This window comes from Triticum urartu, chromosome 1 (genome assembly GCF_003073215.2).
Source record: "Triticum urartu cultivar G1812 chromosome 1, Tu2.1, whole genome shotgun sequence".
Lineage (NCBI taxonomy): Eukaryota > Viridiplantae > Streptophyta > Magnoliopsida > Poales > Poaceae > Triticum > Triticum urartu.
The window spans coordinates 119,555,393-119,572,606 of NC_053022.1; the positions used below are offsets into that span (position 1 = coordinate 119,555,393).

Sequence of the window (17,214 nt, forward strand, 5' to 3'; positions counted from 1 at the left end):
TGACATGGTTTGGCTATCAAAAAATAGTATATTAAGGCCATCTTCAACGGCAATCCGTAGATTTTCTTCTGCATCCGTCCATGAACAGGGACCATTTCACAAACATGGATGCAGGATGCCGCCATCCAACCATAGCCACATACATTTTCACAATAGTTAGAATCAATCGGACGAAATTCATGTGTGAAATCAATCGGACGAAATTCATGTAAACACGGCTGGATTTCATGATATGACGGACTTCATATAAACCGGACGAAAATGTATACAATTTGAACATATGTAAAACTATGTGCGCGTACGGTCGCGCGGAGCTCCACTCACATGACACGGATACACTACACTAGTCTACGACCGACCGCGGCAGATCTCTTTGTCTTCTCCATGTCCGGCAGCCCGCTCACCGGACTGCAGGGAGCCCTAGAGGTATATACTTCAGCGCAAAGGCGGCTCACTTCCTCACTGCTCATTGGAGCAGAACCGCCCGGCTGATGCTTTAGCCGAGGGAAAGGGGGTGCCTCCGCTTCAGCGAAGCCCAGACGGTGGCCGACGATGCTCCGCACTGAAGAAGAATCGGGCAAGACACCGACTGTGTATGCCGGCGTCGCCTCGACGATGGCCTTCCTGGGATACAAGCGATGGTGGCCTATTGTGTTCTACTTTCCCTCGATCTTGGCGGCGGACGCAGACACGCTGGCCGCCGACTAGGCGATCTCCGCGGGGCCGGCTTCTTTCTCTGTCTGCATGGCGCGGCTACGCGCACGTCAACTGCGGATGGCGCACTAGAGGCGCAGTATGATGTGGTGTCGTCGATGGCAACAATGATGCCCGTGCCGCCATGCTCTCCGTTGTGCCGGTATGGAGCAACTTGCCACTTCTCCGCGAGCTGGCTTGAAGCGGCGAGTTGTTGAACCACGTGTCGGCTTGGGGTGGCAACTTGCTCCATCAGGCTAGACGGGGGAGGTGGAGCAGTGAGCTGCCTCGCTCGTATCCGACGGGCTCGGCGGTCCATCCAGCCGGCTTTTATGCCGAAAAACTGCTCTCCCTGCTCGTTAGATGTCATTGAAAGGGTGAAGAAAACGGTGAAAGGAGAAGATGGGGAGCGATAGACTTGGTGGTGCGATTCTTGCCCAGCATCTAGCCTAGCTTAAATAGAGGGCGAGCGAGAGGAGTTTGCCCGACATTCATTTAATATCGGACCGCTCTTGAACGGGCATGTGGCTGGAGTAGTTCCCTCGACTTCCACACGCGTATAAAGGTGTTTTAATACGGAAAGGAGGCATGTTCAGCAGAGCATGCAACAAGCGGCGTCCTCAGCCAGCGCACCACTTCAATGACGGAGACACTGAGAGGTCGCGTCCATCCTGAATCACCTTCAATGTAGAGCGAGTCACCTTCAATGTAGAGTGACGCGCTCTACAATGGGCTGAATGTGGTTGGTGGGCAAGAGCGCGCGCTCCGCTCTACTGCGGGGCTTGCGACGCGCTTGCGCGCCAACCTCCCTCTGCCTGTCCGACACAAGGCCGGAGGCCAGAGCCGCCTGCCTTGTCATTCCTAGCAAAACGCTGTCAGAGGGGGAGGATTTGCGGCAGAGGTGGGAAGGGAAGAAAGCGGACGCATACCCTAAATCGGAAGTTTACAGGCCTCCTAGAAACTTTTTACTGGCAGGGACTTTTCTATAAATCAGCCAGCATAGTTCGCCAGGTGTTCAAGTTTACAGGCCTCCCAGAAACTTTTACTGGCAGGGACTTTTCTATAAATCAGCCAGCATAGTTCGCCAGGTGTTCAAGGGATCTGCTAGAGATGCTCTAATTCAACTAAAAACAGTGTAGCAAGCATGGTGATCTTAACAAAAACACGAGCCAGATATCATCGCTGTATGCAGTTGCTTTGCTGGCTAAATGAGGGAATGATAGACAATAGTATATAGTAGGAAAAAAGTTGATGAAATGTTCAACTTCAAATATGAAACCATGAAAAGATTTGGTGGAATTATAGATGCAGGTCAGCCCAACAGAACAGGCAAAATTGATAGTGCAAACTTTGTATCCAATAAACATAAGATTCCACTCAAAAGCCTTTCTAGCTAGCGTGGGACTTGTTCAGGATGACACCCTCATACTTGACCTGGAACCACTTCATGGCGTCTTCCTTGGTCACCCTTTGGTGGATCCCAACACGGGCCTTGCATCGGCGCCGGCGGGAGACGCGGTATCCAGCTCGCTCCAGAACGACAAAGAAGTCCATGCCGTAGATGCCGGTTGATGGGTCATACCTGGGAGAATTAATCCAGAAAGTTTTAAGCATGTAAGCAATAGGATATCAATACTAGCAGGCAAAAGGTAGTTCAGAGAGGATTGCAAAACACTTCTCAAGAACAAGACAAGTATGTTAACTGATCAAACCTAGTGGACAACATACAGGTATAACCTTTCTGCACAAGCACTCAATATCAATTGCAGCAACAAACACTAGCATGTACAAACCGATAGAGAATACAAAAAAACTTGACTTCTCTGCTTTAAAGAGATATTTGTTTATCAGACTTTACAACTGAAACACATTGCCCAACACCGTAGGAACAATGCTTCATATACATCACAGCAAAATAATTTCAGACTGGGGCAACAACTCAAGTGACTTGCAATGAGAACATAGGCAGCAATAGCAATGCATACTAAAGTACACATCATTATTATGCATTGAAAACTTTTAAAGAATGTGCATTACAAAATCCTTGTGATAATAGAAGTTCCACCATTTAACGTTAAAGATTATGACAACATGCTCGTCAGGATTCTGCTGTGATAACTCCACAATGATTTCTAATAGCAGAAAGAACTAGCATCTACCTACAGTACTGTGTGTATGTCACAAAAGAAACTTTATTTTGCAACCCAATCTTACAATCAAGTTATCAAGTGAACCAAATTTACAGTCCTAAATAAATATAAAATTCGGATATATAAAATGCAAGCAGAACAGAGTACAGGAAAGGTTATCTTACTTCATGCCAAGATCAATGTGCTCCTGAATACCAAACCCAAAGCAACCAGTGTCACTGAAGTTCCTCCTCAGGAGCTCGTACTCCTTCACCTTCAGCCCACTCTCGAGAAGCTGCATTGCCTTCTCACCCCTGATCGTCACATAGCAGGCAATCTTCTCATTACGACGAATGCCAAAAGACCTGACAGTGTACCTCGCTGCCAAGATAAAAGAGCGATGACCGTAAGTCCGTAAGCACCACTAGATGTTGAAATCAATCAAGAAACATGGAGCAAACTTTAGCTTGTTGACAATATCTTACCCTTGGAGAAAACTGGCGACTGCCCGCTCAGCTGCTCCAACACCTGATGAGTAAATTCGAATAAATTAACCTCACGTCTCAAAATTTATTATTAATAAAACTAAGTGCGCAAGCACACATAAGACGAACAACGTAGAGCACTACGGGACAAGTTTCATTTCGAGCGGATTGCGCAATTGCAGATCTATAACCACACGCACTGAAACAAATCAGATACACAGATGGATTTTAATTTATTTCTTTTTTTGTCGAGGACACCGAGTTGGGATGGATGGGTCGCGGATCTATGGTACCTTGGCAGCGCGAGTGAGGCGATCGCCGCTCTCCCCGACGGAGATGTTGAGGACAAGCTTCTGCACCTTGATCTCCCGCATCGGGTTCAACTGCTTCTTCTCCGTCGACTGCGAGAGACAAGCGCGTAAGAACATCGGGACACGCAAGAAATGCCGAGCGTTAGCATCGCGGTAGGAGTACGAGAGCTCACCATGGTGATCTGACGGGGGAGGCCGCCGGTGGAGAGGAATCCGAAGATGGTAGGGTTTAGCTGGTTCTGGGTGTGGCTGCGGCGGCGGAAACCCTAGAAATCTCCCGGCCTTATATAGGGGTTGCTGGAGGTTTGCCGGGCGACGATTTGGCAAAATGGCGTGGGGGACTTGGAGCGGTCCGATCAACGGATGGACGGATAGGATATTCAGGTCGGCTCTAGCTGGGCTGTTGACGTTCTCCGGCCCAGCCGGATGGCTACCTGGACCGGACTCCCGGCCATCATACTCATAATTTCCACTACTATTAAACAATTAAACAAAAACTTTCTTACATGCACCTCAAAAAATGTACACGGATTCATTATAACCGCATGATTAAGCCCACTAAATTTAATCTAACGGTTAGCCTTAACCTAATCCATTATCTGTGTGCACTTAACAATTTACATTGACTGACCGTGCTTCACCATATGAAACTCCACGTGCGATCAATTAGGAAACTATAATCATGATCGCGTCTTCTTAGAAAACTAATCACGATCACATCTTCTTAGGAAACTAATTACGATCGTGTTTTATTATCTCCACTACTATTATCTCCACTACTATTAAACAATCAAATAAAAACTTTCTTACGTGCACCTCATAAAACGTACACGGATTCATTATGACCGCATGATTAAGTTCACTAAACTTAATCTAACGGCTAGCCTTAACCTAATCCATTCTCTGTGTGCATTTAACAATTTACATTGACTGACCGTGCTTCACCATATGAAACTCCACGTCCGATCAATTAGGAAACTATAATCATGATCGCGTCTTCTTAGAAAACTAATCACGATCACATCTTCTTAGGAAACTAATTACGATCATGTTTTATTAGGAAACTAATCATGATCGCGTTTTATTAGGAAACTGATCACGACCGCATTTTATTATCTCCACTACTATTAAACAATTAAACAAGAACTTTCTTACGTGCACCCCATAAAATGTACACGGATTCATTATGACCGCATGATTAAGCCCACTAAACTTAATCTAGCGGCTAGCCTTAACCTAATCCATTCTCTGTGTGCACTTAACAATTTACATTGACTGACCGTGCTTCACCATATGAAACTCCACGTCCGATCAATTAGGAAACTATAATCATGATCGCTTCTTCTTAGGAAACTAATCACGATCACATCTTCTAAGGAAACTAATCACGATCGTGTTTTATTAGGAAACTAATCATGATCGCGTTTTATTAGGAAACTGATCACGATCGCATTTTATTAGGAAACTAATCGGGTATTCGCACACATTGACACGCCCATCACCTTGACCTCCTAGATCACGATCATATCTCTCCCAAGAAAAAACACAACAACCGGCCTCCACTTGGCATGGCGACAAGGAGCCGAGGACCAACAACTCCTTCTCAGGGGACGCCGCCGGAGTGCCGGTAATTCGTGAACCGCCGAGGGTGCCGCACCGGTCGCCCCTTCTTAGGGGATGCCGCTGGAGTGCCGGTAATTTATGTTGCTTGTAAGACAACTGCCCAGCCATCATTTATGGTTTCTTGCGAACTTACACGGCGTGCCTGTCCTGACTTGTATACTTCAAAATAAGGTTTCTATGCATTACTAACCAGAGTGTGCTATCTTTATATCTTCGGTGTTTCTTAGCAGATGTCGTTTACATGTGTCATCAACACATTATTTGTTTTTTCTTAATTTGTAACACTTGTACTGCTGGAGTTGGTTTATTTTAAGTTGTTACATTTGGAACTCCTTTCACTTCATAAAGGGGCTGGATGGTCTAAATTGCAAGATGTGATTTTTTTTCTCACATGAACCATCTATAAATAAATATTTTTTTTTACTATTCTTCTACGTATAAATACTTTGAGGTCCTTTCGCTGTTCATTCGGTTAGTGGTTAGGAACTAATGACCATCAAATTATTTTTTATTGTTTGATAGTATTACACACAAGTGGGTGTAAACAAAAACTATCAAAAATGGTCATGACTTGCATTTTTTTTCTTATTTTCTACAACTAGTGCTTCTCCATATGTCTCCATTGTGTTCCGGGATGTTATTTTGTGCTATTGTTTTCCTATGTCTACCCTTGTATTTATTCAGTGCATTGTTCTTTTCGCATTTTGGCATGAAAGCTTGCTGGCTTGGAGCAGGATGAATACAGATGAAAGAGGGGAAACATTGTAGAATTGTGTATGTTGCTTGCCAAGTTTAGCTTTGGATTTTTAGTGCTTTGACACTTCGTGCAGAATGAACTAAACATTTACATGTCAAGAGCATCTTGATGCATATAAAGAGTAAACGGAGGCATGAAATAACGAGTTGTATGGGTTGATTTATACTCTCCAGTTTTATGTATGTTTGTGACTGTGTGTACCAGACATGAACATTCATCGTTTCATGCGTTGTCAAGCTTTCCTATACGCCATGAGACGCAAAGCAACCTTTTATCTATCACATGTTGGCATCTACTTGAAATGCAACCAATAATTATACGTGTGTTGCACGTGCACACTTACTAGTCCAACCAAATATTCTAGGGCGTTTTCTCACAAAAATAAAAAATAAACATTCTAGGGCGATGTTTCTCTTAAAAATATTAATTTTGGAGCAACCTAAAAAATGACCATACCTTTCAATAAAAGAAAGATTACACATCTATCTATACCAATATAAAAAGCCTGAAATCTTAAAAGTGCACGCGCGCTTGTTGGAGAGAACGAGCGGCCGCTCTGTCACTCGCATGCATACATGCATGTATTGTTTGCTAGTGCATGTGACTACTAGCATTAAATGCAGTTAGACTTGTCACATGTGACAAAAACAGATCCACGTCTATTTATTTCGGGTTTTTCAAATTTTTAAAAAGTCATATCTTTCAAACCATGCGTCGGAATTTAGATCCGTCTTCACTGTTGGATTTCTCGTGACGAGATCTTTGAAACTAGATCCCACATGGATATGTTTCGACGAAATTTTTTCGATGCCAACTTCCGTGCTATATGGTGCAACTAGCCTACTGTCCCGACCAACTACCTAGTAGTCATTGTGCAACCCTCCTCCCTACTCGTGGATGCGTAGTTTTTCACTGTTGGCACACCCTACCCCCACCTCCCCTGCAAGGGATATGTGCAACTTAGTCTATTGTTCAAGCCAATTGCCTATTAGTCAATGTGCAACTCCTACGCTCTCTATTTGTGGACCTGTATTTTCAGTTGGCGGGACCAACAAACAGAGTTGCACATAGTCTGCTAGGTAGTTGGCCAGGGGCAATATACGAAGTTGCACATCTCACAGGCAGGGACAGTTGAATGGTAAAAAGTTGCATATAAACAGAGTGCTAAAGTTGCAAAACTCACTAGGGGGTGGTTTGGGCCGTGTGCTAGCAGGAAAACTACTCATCCATGGGGTACGAGAGAAAGTTGCAAATCACAGTTAGACAGTTGGCCGTGGCAGTATACGAAGTTGCACATTCACTGTTAGGTTGTTGGCCGATGCAGCAAATAGTGAAGCACATCCACGGGCAGGGAAAAGTTGCAGATCAACTACTATGCAGTTGGCCTGGGTAACAAACGAAATTGCACATCTCATTGGAAAGAGTTAGTTTTACACCATCATTGAAATCTGCATGTTTACGGTATAGGAGAAAAGTTGCACATCCCTGTCAGGTAGTTGCACACCGACGGCTAGGCAGTTGCACAAAACAGGGAGAAAATTGCACACATCTTTTCCCGTCAAAACATAGCCATGCAGGAACTAGTTTCGAAGAGCACGCCACAAGGGATCCAGAAGTGAAAACGGATCTTAATTTCGACGCGCGGTTTGGAAGTTATGATTTTTTTTTAAAAACTGAAAACACAAATTAAATACGTTCACATCTGTTCACATGGATGCTTTACAATTATTTACCCTCTTCACATATGTCCACATCTGTTTACTTTTTCTAATATGAGTTAGGGAGACAAAAACTTACCTTTTTTGGCCGGCCACCACGGAGTGCTAGTGGGCAGCCGGCCGCCGGCTAGACGCGTCCTATAAAAAGACTCAAAGGGACAGATCCAAACCATCTCGACCGTCAAATCATGTTATCTAGCGGTTCAAATCGCTCCAATGTTGAGCACCAAACACGTTAAACGCTCTAATTACCCATCACTGCCATTGGTTATAAACACGTTTTGACTCAACGCTATCCCATGAAATCTGCCATGTAATTAATATCCTACTATTCCCGCAAAAAAGTAATTGATATCTTACCAAATAGCAACATGCAACACATATATCTTACCTAATATAACATGCAACTAATATTCTAACTAATATAAACGTGCATTGCATGTACATTATTACTAGTTTCAGAAAGAAAGAAAAAAATTGTGTCGACTATGTGGCGGGAGAAACCACCAGGTTTTTTTCTAGCTTTCGGCAAATCGATGGAACTATGCTTATTTTTGACATGGAACACTCGTATTCCATTAAGACACGGCTAAATGGCAGTGCGCGAAGGAGAGTCCACTTTTAGTAGAGCTCGGCCATTGGCATCGAATGAAGGCTTGAGGTTGTTCCGAGGCGCACTGGGTGATGGCGACCTAGGGTTGCATAGTCTCGCCGTCGGCGGCGGTGACCGCTTCCTTTGAGAGTGATGGTTGTTCTGAGCCGACCGATCAGTTGACGATGCCCCGGATCAGGTTCACGTGTATGTACGTGTGTTAGTGCATGTGCCAGTGCTCCTACTAAAGAATGAATCTAGCCGCTTGTGTGATTGCTAGCTTCGCATGTATGTTGTTGCGCTCGTGAAGCCTGATTGATGTTTTGACGAGGTGATTTCTCTTCAGACTTGTTGTCCCCTAGCAAGAATAAGCTAGGGTTTGTTGTCCTTTGGCATCTCCTATCATCGGGAGTTCTTTTTTCTTCGTCGTTCCTTGTTGCTTCAACTGCCAGCGACAATGAAAGTTCTTTCCTGAAACTGTCGTGGCATATGCTCTCAACGGTGGCAGTACGTGACGTGTTGGATCTTCAAGGGAAGGGTGTGAGCATATATGGTTTCTTTTATCTGGGTCTGATTTGGATAAAGTTAAGTCAATTGAGTTGAGGATTAAGTTAGGGATTTATTTCCTTTATGTTATTGGAAGCGATGGCCGCTCTGGTGGTCTTGTTCTTTATTATAATCAGTCTAATGAAGTGGTGTTGGGCTACTCTTCCCCCCAACTTCATTGATGAGTTTGTGATGGATGGGATAATGTAGCATGGAGAACCAAACTTGGACCTTAAGCATTAGACTTGGACTTACTTATGGAATCTTATCCTATATACTTAAGAAGTTCACCCCCACTACTTGATTTAACTTGACATGCAGCCTATCCACCTCAGCAATGTGCCACATCAACAATTATATTTTCTTTTGAACCAATTTTTATTGACATTTACACACCAACCGAAGCCCAATCGTCTTCATTCCTAATAAGAAGAAGGAAGCCCAACCGACTATCCTCACATCATGATTTCCATTTCCATCTCCCCGAACGCATCTATTATCTCCTCCCTGATCTGAGTTGAGGTCCGTGGCCAGGTCTCCCACACTGGTTACGGGCTAGGCTCTTGGAGAGGTTAGGTTTTTTGGTGTTGCCTTAGACACCGGAGATCGATCTGCATCTAGAGGCTGGCATACATGGCGAGCGGCGGTGGTTCATCGGGATCAGGCCACACAGGGAAAGGCATCTTGGAGGATTTGATGAAGGAACTGGCTCTGAAGGGAGACGACCTCGATGACGTGATCTTTGAGGATGAGGACGCGCCGGCGGAGGAGGCACTCCGCTGGATGATTTTGGCCCGAGTCCATATGGATAAGGGTTTCAGCTCGTATTGGTTTTTCCGGAACATGAAAACTGCATGGGACCTAGCTCGGCCAGTCAAGATCAAAACCCTCGAGGAGAATCTCTTCTAGATGCAGTTCGACTATTTGGGATATTGGGAGCGGGTCATGCAAGGAGGGCCATGGCACTTTAGGGGAAATCCTGTGGTCATTGCCCCGTATGATGGATACTTCCTCGATTGAGCTCTTTACGATTGAGATATGGGCGCGGATCATCGAGCTCCCTATAGCTTTCCATGGCAAAGTTAAGGCAATGGTGTGACGCCCGGATAATTAAGCTACAGTAACCCTCCGCTAATGATGCCACATCACCTCGATTACTGTTGCTAATCTCACGTTAGTTTGAAACCGATTCGAATTCAAATTCAAAATCAAGCAAACAATAAAATTTTCCAAATATTAAAACTAAAATGTTCGGAGTGAACCAAATATTGCATAGGTAATTAGGGTGGAGAGACCACACCTTTATAAAATGTTTAAATACTATGAGATGAATAAAACAGTAGCAAAAACGATTATTTAAATACCTTTTATAATTAATAAAATGTCAAACTAAGTTATCTGGGGTCTAGACTTTTTGTGACTGTGGACTAAGTTGAAATACTAATTTAGATACTAAGTGTATATTTTACTAAAATAAAATGCAACTAAAATAAAACAGGAAAGAATAAATAAAAAGAAAAGAAATAAAACAAAGCAAAACAAAAGGGACCCCCCCACGCGGTGGGCCTTAGCCCATCTGGCCATCCAACCAGACCGGCCCACCTAACCCCTCCGTAACCCCCACCGAAGGAAACCCTAACCCACAGACACCCACTCCCCCCCACTCGCCCCCTCGCACGATCCTGATACATCTCCAACGTATCTATAATTTTTGATTGCTCCATGCTATATTATTTACTGTTTTGGACATTATTGGGCTTTATTATCCACTTTTATATTATTTTTGGGACTAACCTATTAACCGGAGGCCCAGCCCAGAATTGATGTTTTTTTGCCTGTTTTAGGGTTTCGAGGAAAAGGAATATCAAACGGAGTCCAAACGGAATGAAACCTTCGGGAAACGTGATTTTCTCACCGAATACAACTCAGGAGACTTGGACCCTACGTCAAGCAAATTAACAGGAGGCCACGAGGTAGGGGGCGCGCCTGCCCCCCAGGCGCGCCCTCCACCCTCGTGGGCCCCCTGTTGCTCCACCGACGTACTTCTTCCTCTTATATATACCCACGTACCCCCAAACAATCAGGGACGGAGCCAAAAACCTAATTCCACCGCCGCAACTTTCTGTACCCACGAGATCCCATCTTGGGGCCTGTTCCGGAGCTCCGCCGGAGGGGGCATCGATCACGGAGGGCTTCTACATCATCATCCAAGCCCCTCCGATGAAGTGTGAGTAGTTTACTTCAGACCTATGGGTCCATAGTTAGTAGCTAGATGGCTTCTTCTCTCTTTTTGGATCTCAATACAATGTTCTCCCCCTCTCTCGTGGAGATCTATTCGATGTAATCTTCTTTTTGCGGTGTGTTTGTTGAGACCGATGAATTGTGGGTTTATGATCCAGTCTATCTATGAATAATATTTGAATCTTCTCTGAATTCTTTTATGTATGATAGGTTATCTTTGCAAGTCTCTTTGAATTATCAGTTTGGTTTGGCCTACTAGATTGGTTTTTCTTGCCATGGGAGAAGTGCTTAGCTTTGGGTTCGATCTTGCGGTGTCCTTTCCCAGTGACAGAAGGGGCAGCAAGGCACGTATTGTATTGTTGCCATCGAGGATAACAAGATGGTTTTTTTATCATATTGCATGAAACTATCCCTCTACATCATGCCATCTTGCTTAAGGCGTTACTCTGTTTTTAACTTAATACTCTAGATGCATGCTGGATAGCGGTCGATGAGTGGAGTAATAGTAGTAGATGCAGGCAGGAGTCGGTCTACTTGTCTCGGACATGATGCCTATATACATGATCATACCTATATATTCTCATAACTATGCTCAATTCTGTCAATTGCTCAACAGTAATTTGTTCACCCACCGTAGAATACTTATGCTCTTGAGAGAACCCACTAGTGAAACCTATGGCCCCCGGGTCTCTTTCTCATCATATCAATCTCCATCACTTTATTATTGCTTTGCTTTTTTACTTTGCCTTTTACTTTTTACTTTGCATCTCTATACCAAAAATACCAAAAATATTATTTATCATCTCTATCAGATCTCACTTTCGTAAGTGACCGTGAAGGGATTGACAACCCCTAAGCGCGTTGGTTGCGTTGAGCTATTGTTTTTGTGTAGGTACGAGGGACTCGCGCGCAGCCTCCTACTGGATTGATACCTTGGTTCTCAAAAGCCGAGGGAAATACTTACGCTACTTTGCTGCATCATCCTCTCCTCTTCAGGGAAATCCAACACTGTGCTCAAGAGGTAGCAAGAAGAATTTCTGGCACCGTTGCCGGGGAGTCTGCGCAAAAGTCAACATACCAAGTACCCATCACAATCCCTATCTCCCGCATTACGTTATTTGCCATTTATCTCTCGTTTTCCTCTCCCCCACTTCACCCTTGCCGTTTTATTCGCCCTCTCTCTCTATCCTCCCTCTCCCTCTCTATTTGCCTCTTTTTGCCCATTTCTTGTTTGCTCGTATGGTTGGAATAGTTGTTTATTTATTACTAAACAGAGAACCTAAGATCTATGGATCCTCATCCGCTTGCTAATCTTTGTAAGAGATCTAATTATGATGAACCAATTGCTTGTGAGTTTTGTGCACTAGATTATCTTTATGAAGTTTTGCTTGAAATTCGTGAATCTGAAAATTGCGATGAAGTATTTTATGAAGTAATTCACGATAGATCTTTGAATAAAAAGCATGATTGCAATGATGCTATTATAAAATCTATTAATGTCAATTGTGCTAATAATATGCAAAACTCTAAGCTTGGGGATGCTAGTTTTGCTATGTCCTCTACTTGTTGCAATGATCATGATTGGGCTGATTCTTCTTTTGACCTTGAAAATTTATTTAAACCCCATGATGAATATGAGATTGATCATAATGTTTGCAATAATATTAAAAGTGGGTTTGGAAAGGTCATGGCTTTAGTTAATATTGATCCCACTATTTCGGAAGAGTGTGAACTTTGCATGCATGTGGATCATGTTGAGAATATTTTATGTGATAGCTATATTGTTGAATTCACTTATGATCCTACATGTAATTATTATGAGAGATGAAAATATGGTGGTAGAAATTTTCATGTTATTAAATTACCTCTCGTTATGTTGAGATTGCTATTGTTTCTTTCCGCTTCCTTGCATATGCTAGTTTTTGCTTGCGTTGATAATTTGTTTGCCTATAAGATGCCTATGCATAGGAATTATGTTAGACTTAGATGTGTGTTGTCACATGCTTTATGATGCTCCTTTTGTGCTTCAATTCTTGTCTTTCATGTGAGCATCATTAAAATTATCAATGCCTAGCTATAAGGCTTTAAAGAAAAGCGCTTGTCGGGAGACAACCCAATATTATTCCTTGCTGTTATTTAATAAATAAATTATTTAGCCTCTGTTTTTGTTGTGTTTTTTGTGTTTAATTAGTGTTTGTGCCAAGTAGAACCGTTGGGAAGACTTGGGGAAAGTCTTGTTGAACTTGCTGTAAAAAACAGAAACTTTAGCGCTCATGAGAACTGATGTCATTTTTATTTGGAAAGTTCTATTTAGTTAATTCTTTTTGCAGATGATTAATAGATAAATTCCTCACGTCCAGCAATTTATTTTAGAATTTTTGGGGTTCCAGATCTTGCGCTAGCTACAGATTACTACAGACTGTTCTGTTTTTGACAGATTCTGTTTCTCGTGTGTTGTTTGCTTATTTTGATGAATCTATGGCTAGTAAAATAGTTTATGAACCATAGAGAAGTTGGAATACAGTAGGTATAACACCCATATAAATAAATAATGAGTTAACTACAGTATCTTGAAGTGGTCTTTTGTTTTCTTTCGCTAACGGAGCTCACGAGATTTTCTACTTTAAGTTTTGTGTTGTGAAGTTTTCAAGTTTTGGGTAAAGATTTGATGGATTATGGAACAAGGAGTGGCAAGAGCCTAAGCTTGGGGATGCCCATGGCACCCCCAAGACAATCTAAGGACACCTAAAAGCCAAAGCTTGGGGATGCCCGGAAGGCATCCCCTCTTTCGTTTACTTCTATCGGTAACTTTACTTGGAGCTATATTTTTATTCACCACATAATATGTGTTTTGCTTGGAGAGTCTTTTATGATTTGAGTCTTTGATTATTAGTTTACCACAATCATCCTTGCTGTACACACCTTTTGAGAGAGCCATACATAATTTGGAATTTGATAGAACACTCTATGTGCTTCACTTATATCTTTTGAGCTCTATAGTTTTACTCTAGTGCTTCACTTATATCTTTTGAGTTTTATAATTTTGCTCTAGTGCGTCACTTATATATTTTAGAGCACGGTGGTGGATTTTTTTTATAGAAACTATTGATCTCTCATGCTTCACTTAGATTATTTTGAGAGTCTTAATAGCATGGTAATTTGCTTAAAATACTAATATGCTTGGTATGCAAGATTAATAATAAAACTTTCTTATGAGTGTGTTGAATACTAAGAGAAGTTTGATGCTTGATGATTGTTTTGAGACATGGAGGTAATAATATCAAAGTTGTGCTAGTTGAGTAGTTGCGAAATACTTGTGTTGAGGTTTGCGAGTCCCGTAGCATGCACGTATGGTAAACGTTATGCAACAAATTTGAAACATGAGGTGTTATTTGATTGTCTTCCTTATGAGTGGCGGTCGGGGACGAGAGATGGTCTTTTCCTACCAATCTATCCCCCTAGGAGCATGCGCATAGTACCGAGGTTTTTGATGACTTGTAGATTTTTGCAATAAGTATGTGAGTTCTTTATGACTAATGTTGAGTCCATGGATTATACGCACTCTCACCCTTCCATCCTTGCTAACCTCTTCGGTACCGTGCATTGCCCTTTCTCACATCGAGAGTTGGCGCAAACTTCGCCGGTGCATCCAAACCCCGTGATATGATACACTCTTTCACACATAAACCTCCTTATATCTTCCTCAAAACAACCACCATACCTACCTATTATGGCATTTCCATAGCCATTCTGAGATATATTGCCATGCAACTTTCCATCATTACGTTCATCATGACACATTCATCATTGTCATATTGCTTAGCATGATCATGTAGTTGACATAGTATTTGTGGCAAAGCCACCGTTCATAATTCTTTCATACATGTCACTCTTGGTTCATTGCATATCCCGGTACACCGCCGGAGGCATTCATATAGAGTCATCTTTGTTCTAGTATCGAGTTGTAATCATTGAGTTGTAAATAAATAGAAGTGTGATGATCATCATTTTCTAGAGCATTGTCCCAAGTGAGGAATAAAAAAGAGAGGAAAGGCCATAAAAAGAGAAGGCCCAAAAAATGAGAGAAAGGCCATAAAAAAGGCCCAAAAATGAGATAAAAAGAGAGAAGGGACAATGTTACTATCCTTTGCAACACTTGTGCTTCAAAGTAGCACCATGATCTTCATATTAGAGAGTCTCTCATGTTATCACTTTCATATACTAGTGGGAATTTTTCATTATAGAACTTGGCTTGTATATTCCAACAATGGGCCTCCTCAAGTGTCCTAGGTCTTCGTGAGCAAGCAAGTTGGATGCACACCCACTAGTTTCTTTTGTTGAGCTTTCATGCATTTATAGCTCTAGTGCATCCGTTGCATGGCAATCCCTACTCCTTGCATTAACATCAATCGGTGGGCATCTCCATAGCCCATTGATTAGCCTCGTTGATGTGAGACTTCCTCCTTTTTTGTCTTCTCCACATAACCCACCTCATTATATTCTATTCCACCTATAGTGCAATGTCCATGGCTCGCACTCATATATTGCGTGAAAATTTATAGGTTTGAGATTACTAAAGTATGAAACAATTGCTTGGCTTGTCGTCGGGGTTGTGCATGATGAGAGCATTCTTGTGTGACGAAAATGAAACATGACTAAACTATATGATTTTGTAGGGATGAACTTTCTTTGGCCATGTTATTTTGAGAAGACATAATTTCTTAGTTAGTATGCTTGAAGTATTATCATTTTTATGTCAATATGAACTTTTGTCTTGAATCTTTCGGATCTAAATATTCATACCACAATTAAGAAGAATTACATTAAAATTATGCCAAGTAGCACTCCGCATCAAAAATTCTGTTTTTATCATTTACCTACTCGAGGACGAGCAGGAATTAAGCTTTGGGATGCTTGATACGTCTCCAACGTATCTATAATTTTTTATTGCTCCATGCTATATTATTTACTGTTTTGGACATTATTGGGCTTTATTGTCCACTTTTATATTATTTTTGGGAGTAACCTATTAACCGGAGGCCCAACCCAGAATTGCTGTTTTTTGCCTGTTTTAGGGTTTCGAGGAAAAGGAATATCAAACGGAGTCCAAACGGAATGAAACCTTCGGGAACGTGATTTTCTCACTGAATACAACTCAGGAGACTTGGACCTTATGTCAAGCCAATTAACAGGAGGCCATGAGGTAGGGGGTGCGCCTGCCCCCCCCAGGTGCACCCTCCACCCTCGTGGGCCCCCTGTTGCTCCACCGACGTACTTCTTCCTCCTATATATACCCACGTACCCTCAAACGATCAGGGACGGAGCCAAAAACCTAATTCCACCGCCGCAACTTTTTGTATCCACGAGATCCCATCTTGGGGCCTGTTCCGGAGCTCCGTCGGAGGGGGCATCGATCACGGAGGGCTTCTACATCATCATCCAAGCCCCTCCGATGAAGTTTGAGTAGTTTACTTCAGACCTATGGGTCCATAGTTAGTAGCTAGATGGCTTCTTCTCTCTTTTTGGATCTCAATACAATGTTCTCCCCCTCTCTCGTGGAGATCTATTCAATGTAATCTTCTTTTTGCGGTGTGTTTGTTGAGACCGATGAATTGTGGGTTTATGATCCAGTCTATCTATGAATAATATTTGAATCTTCTCTGAATTCTTTTATGTATGATTGGTTATCTTTGCAAATCTCTTTGAATTATCAGTTAGGTTTGGCCTACTAGATTGGGTTTTCTTGTCATGGGAGAAGTGCTTAGCTTTGGGTTCGATCTTGTGGTGTCCTTTCCCAGTGACAGAAGGGATAGCAAGGCACGTATTGTATTGTTGCCATCGAGGATAACAAGATGGGGTTTTTATCATATTGCATGAAACTATCCCTCTACATCATGTCATCTTGCTTAAGGCGTTACTCTGTTTTTAACTTAATACTCTAGATGCATGCTGGATAGCGGTCGATGAGTGGAGTATTAGAAGTAGATGCAGGCAGGAGTCGGTCTACTTGTCTCAGATGTGATGCCTATATACATGATCATACCTAGATATTCTCATAACTATGCTCAATTCTGTCAATTGCTCAACAGTAATTTGTTCACCCACCGTAGAATACTTAT

General features: G+C 42.5%; 1 protein-coding gene across 1 annotated transcript; it reads right to left on the bottom strand.

The window, feature by feature from the left end:
- Nucleotides 1-1,927: 1,927 nt before the first annotated feature.
- On the bottom strand, nt 1,928-3,951 carry LOC125551191 (60S ribosomal protein L11). The gene is made up of 5 exons (XM_048714356.1): nt 3,792-3,951; nt 3,601-3,708; nt 3,308-3,350; nt 3,008-3,203; nt 1,928-2,275 (listed from the first exon to the last, which is right to left on the bottom strand). The coding sequence occupies exons 1-5, from the start codon at nt 3,792-3,794 to the stop codon at nt 2,083-2,085; spliced, it is 543 nt and encodes a 180-aa protein (XP_048570313.1). The 5' UTR covers nt 3,795-3,951; the 3' UTR covers nt 1,928-2,082.
- Between the last annotated feature and the right edge of the window lie 13,263 nt (nt 3,952-17,214).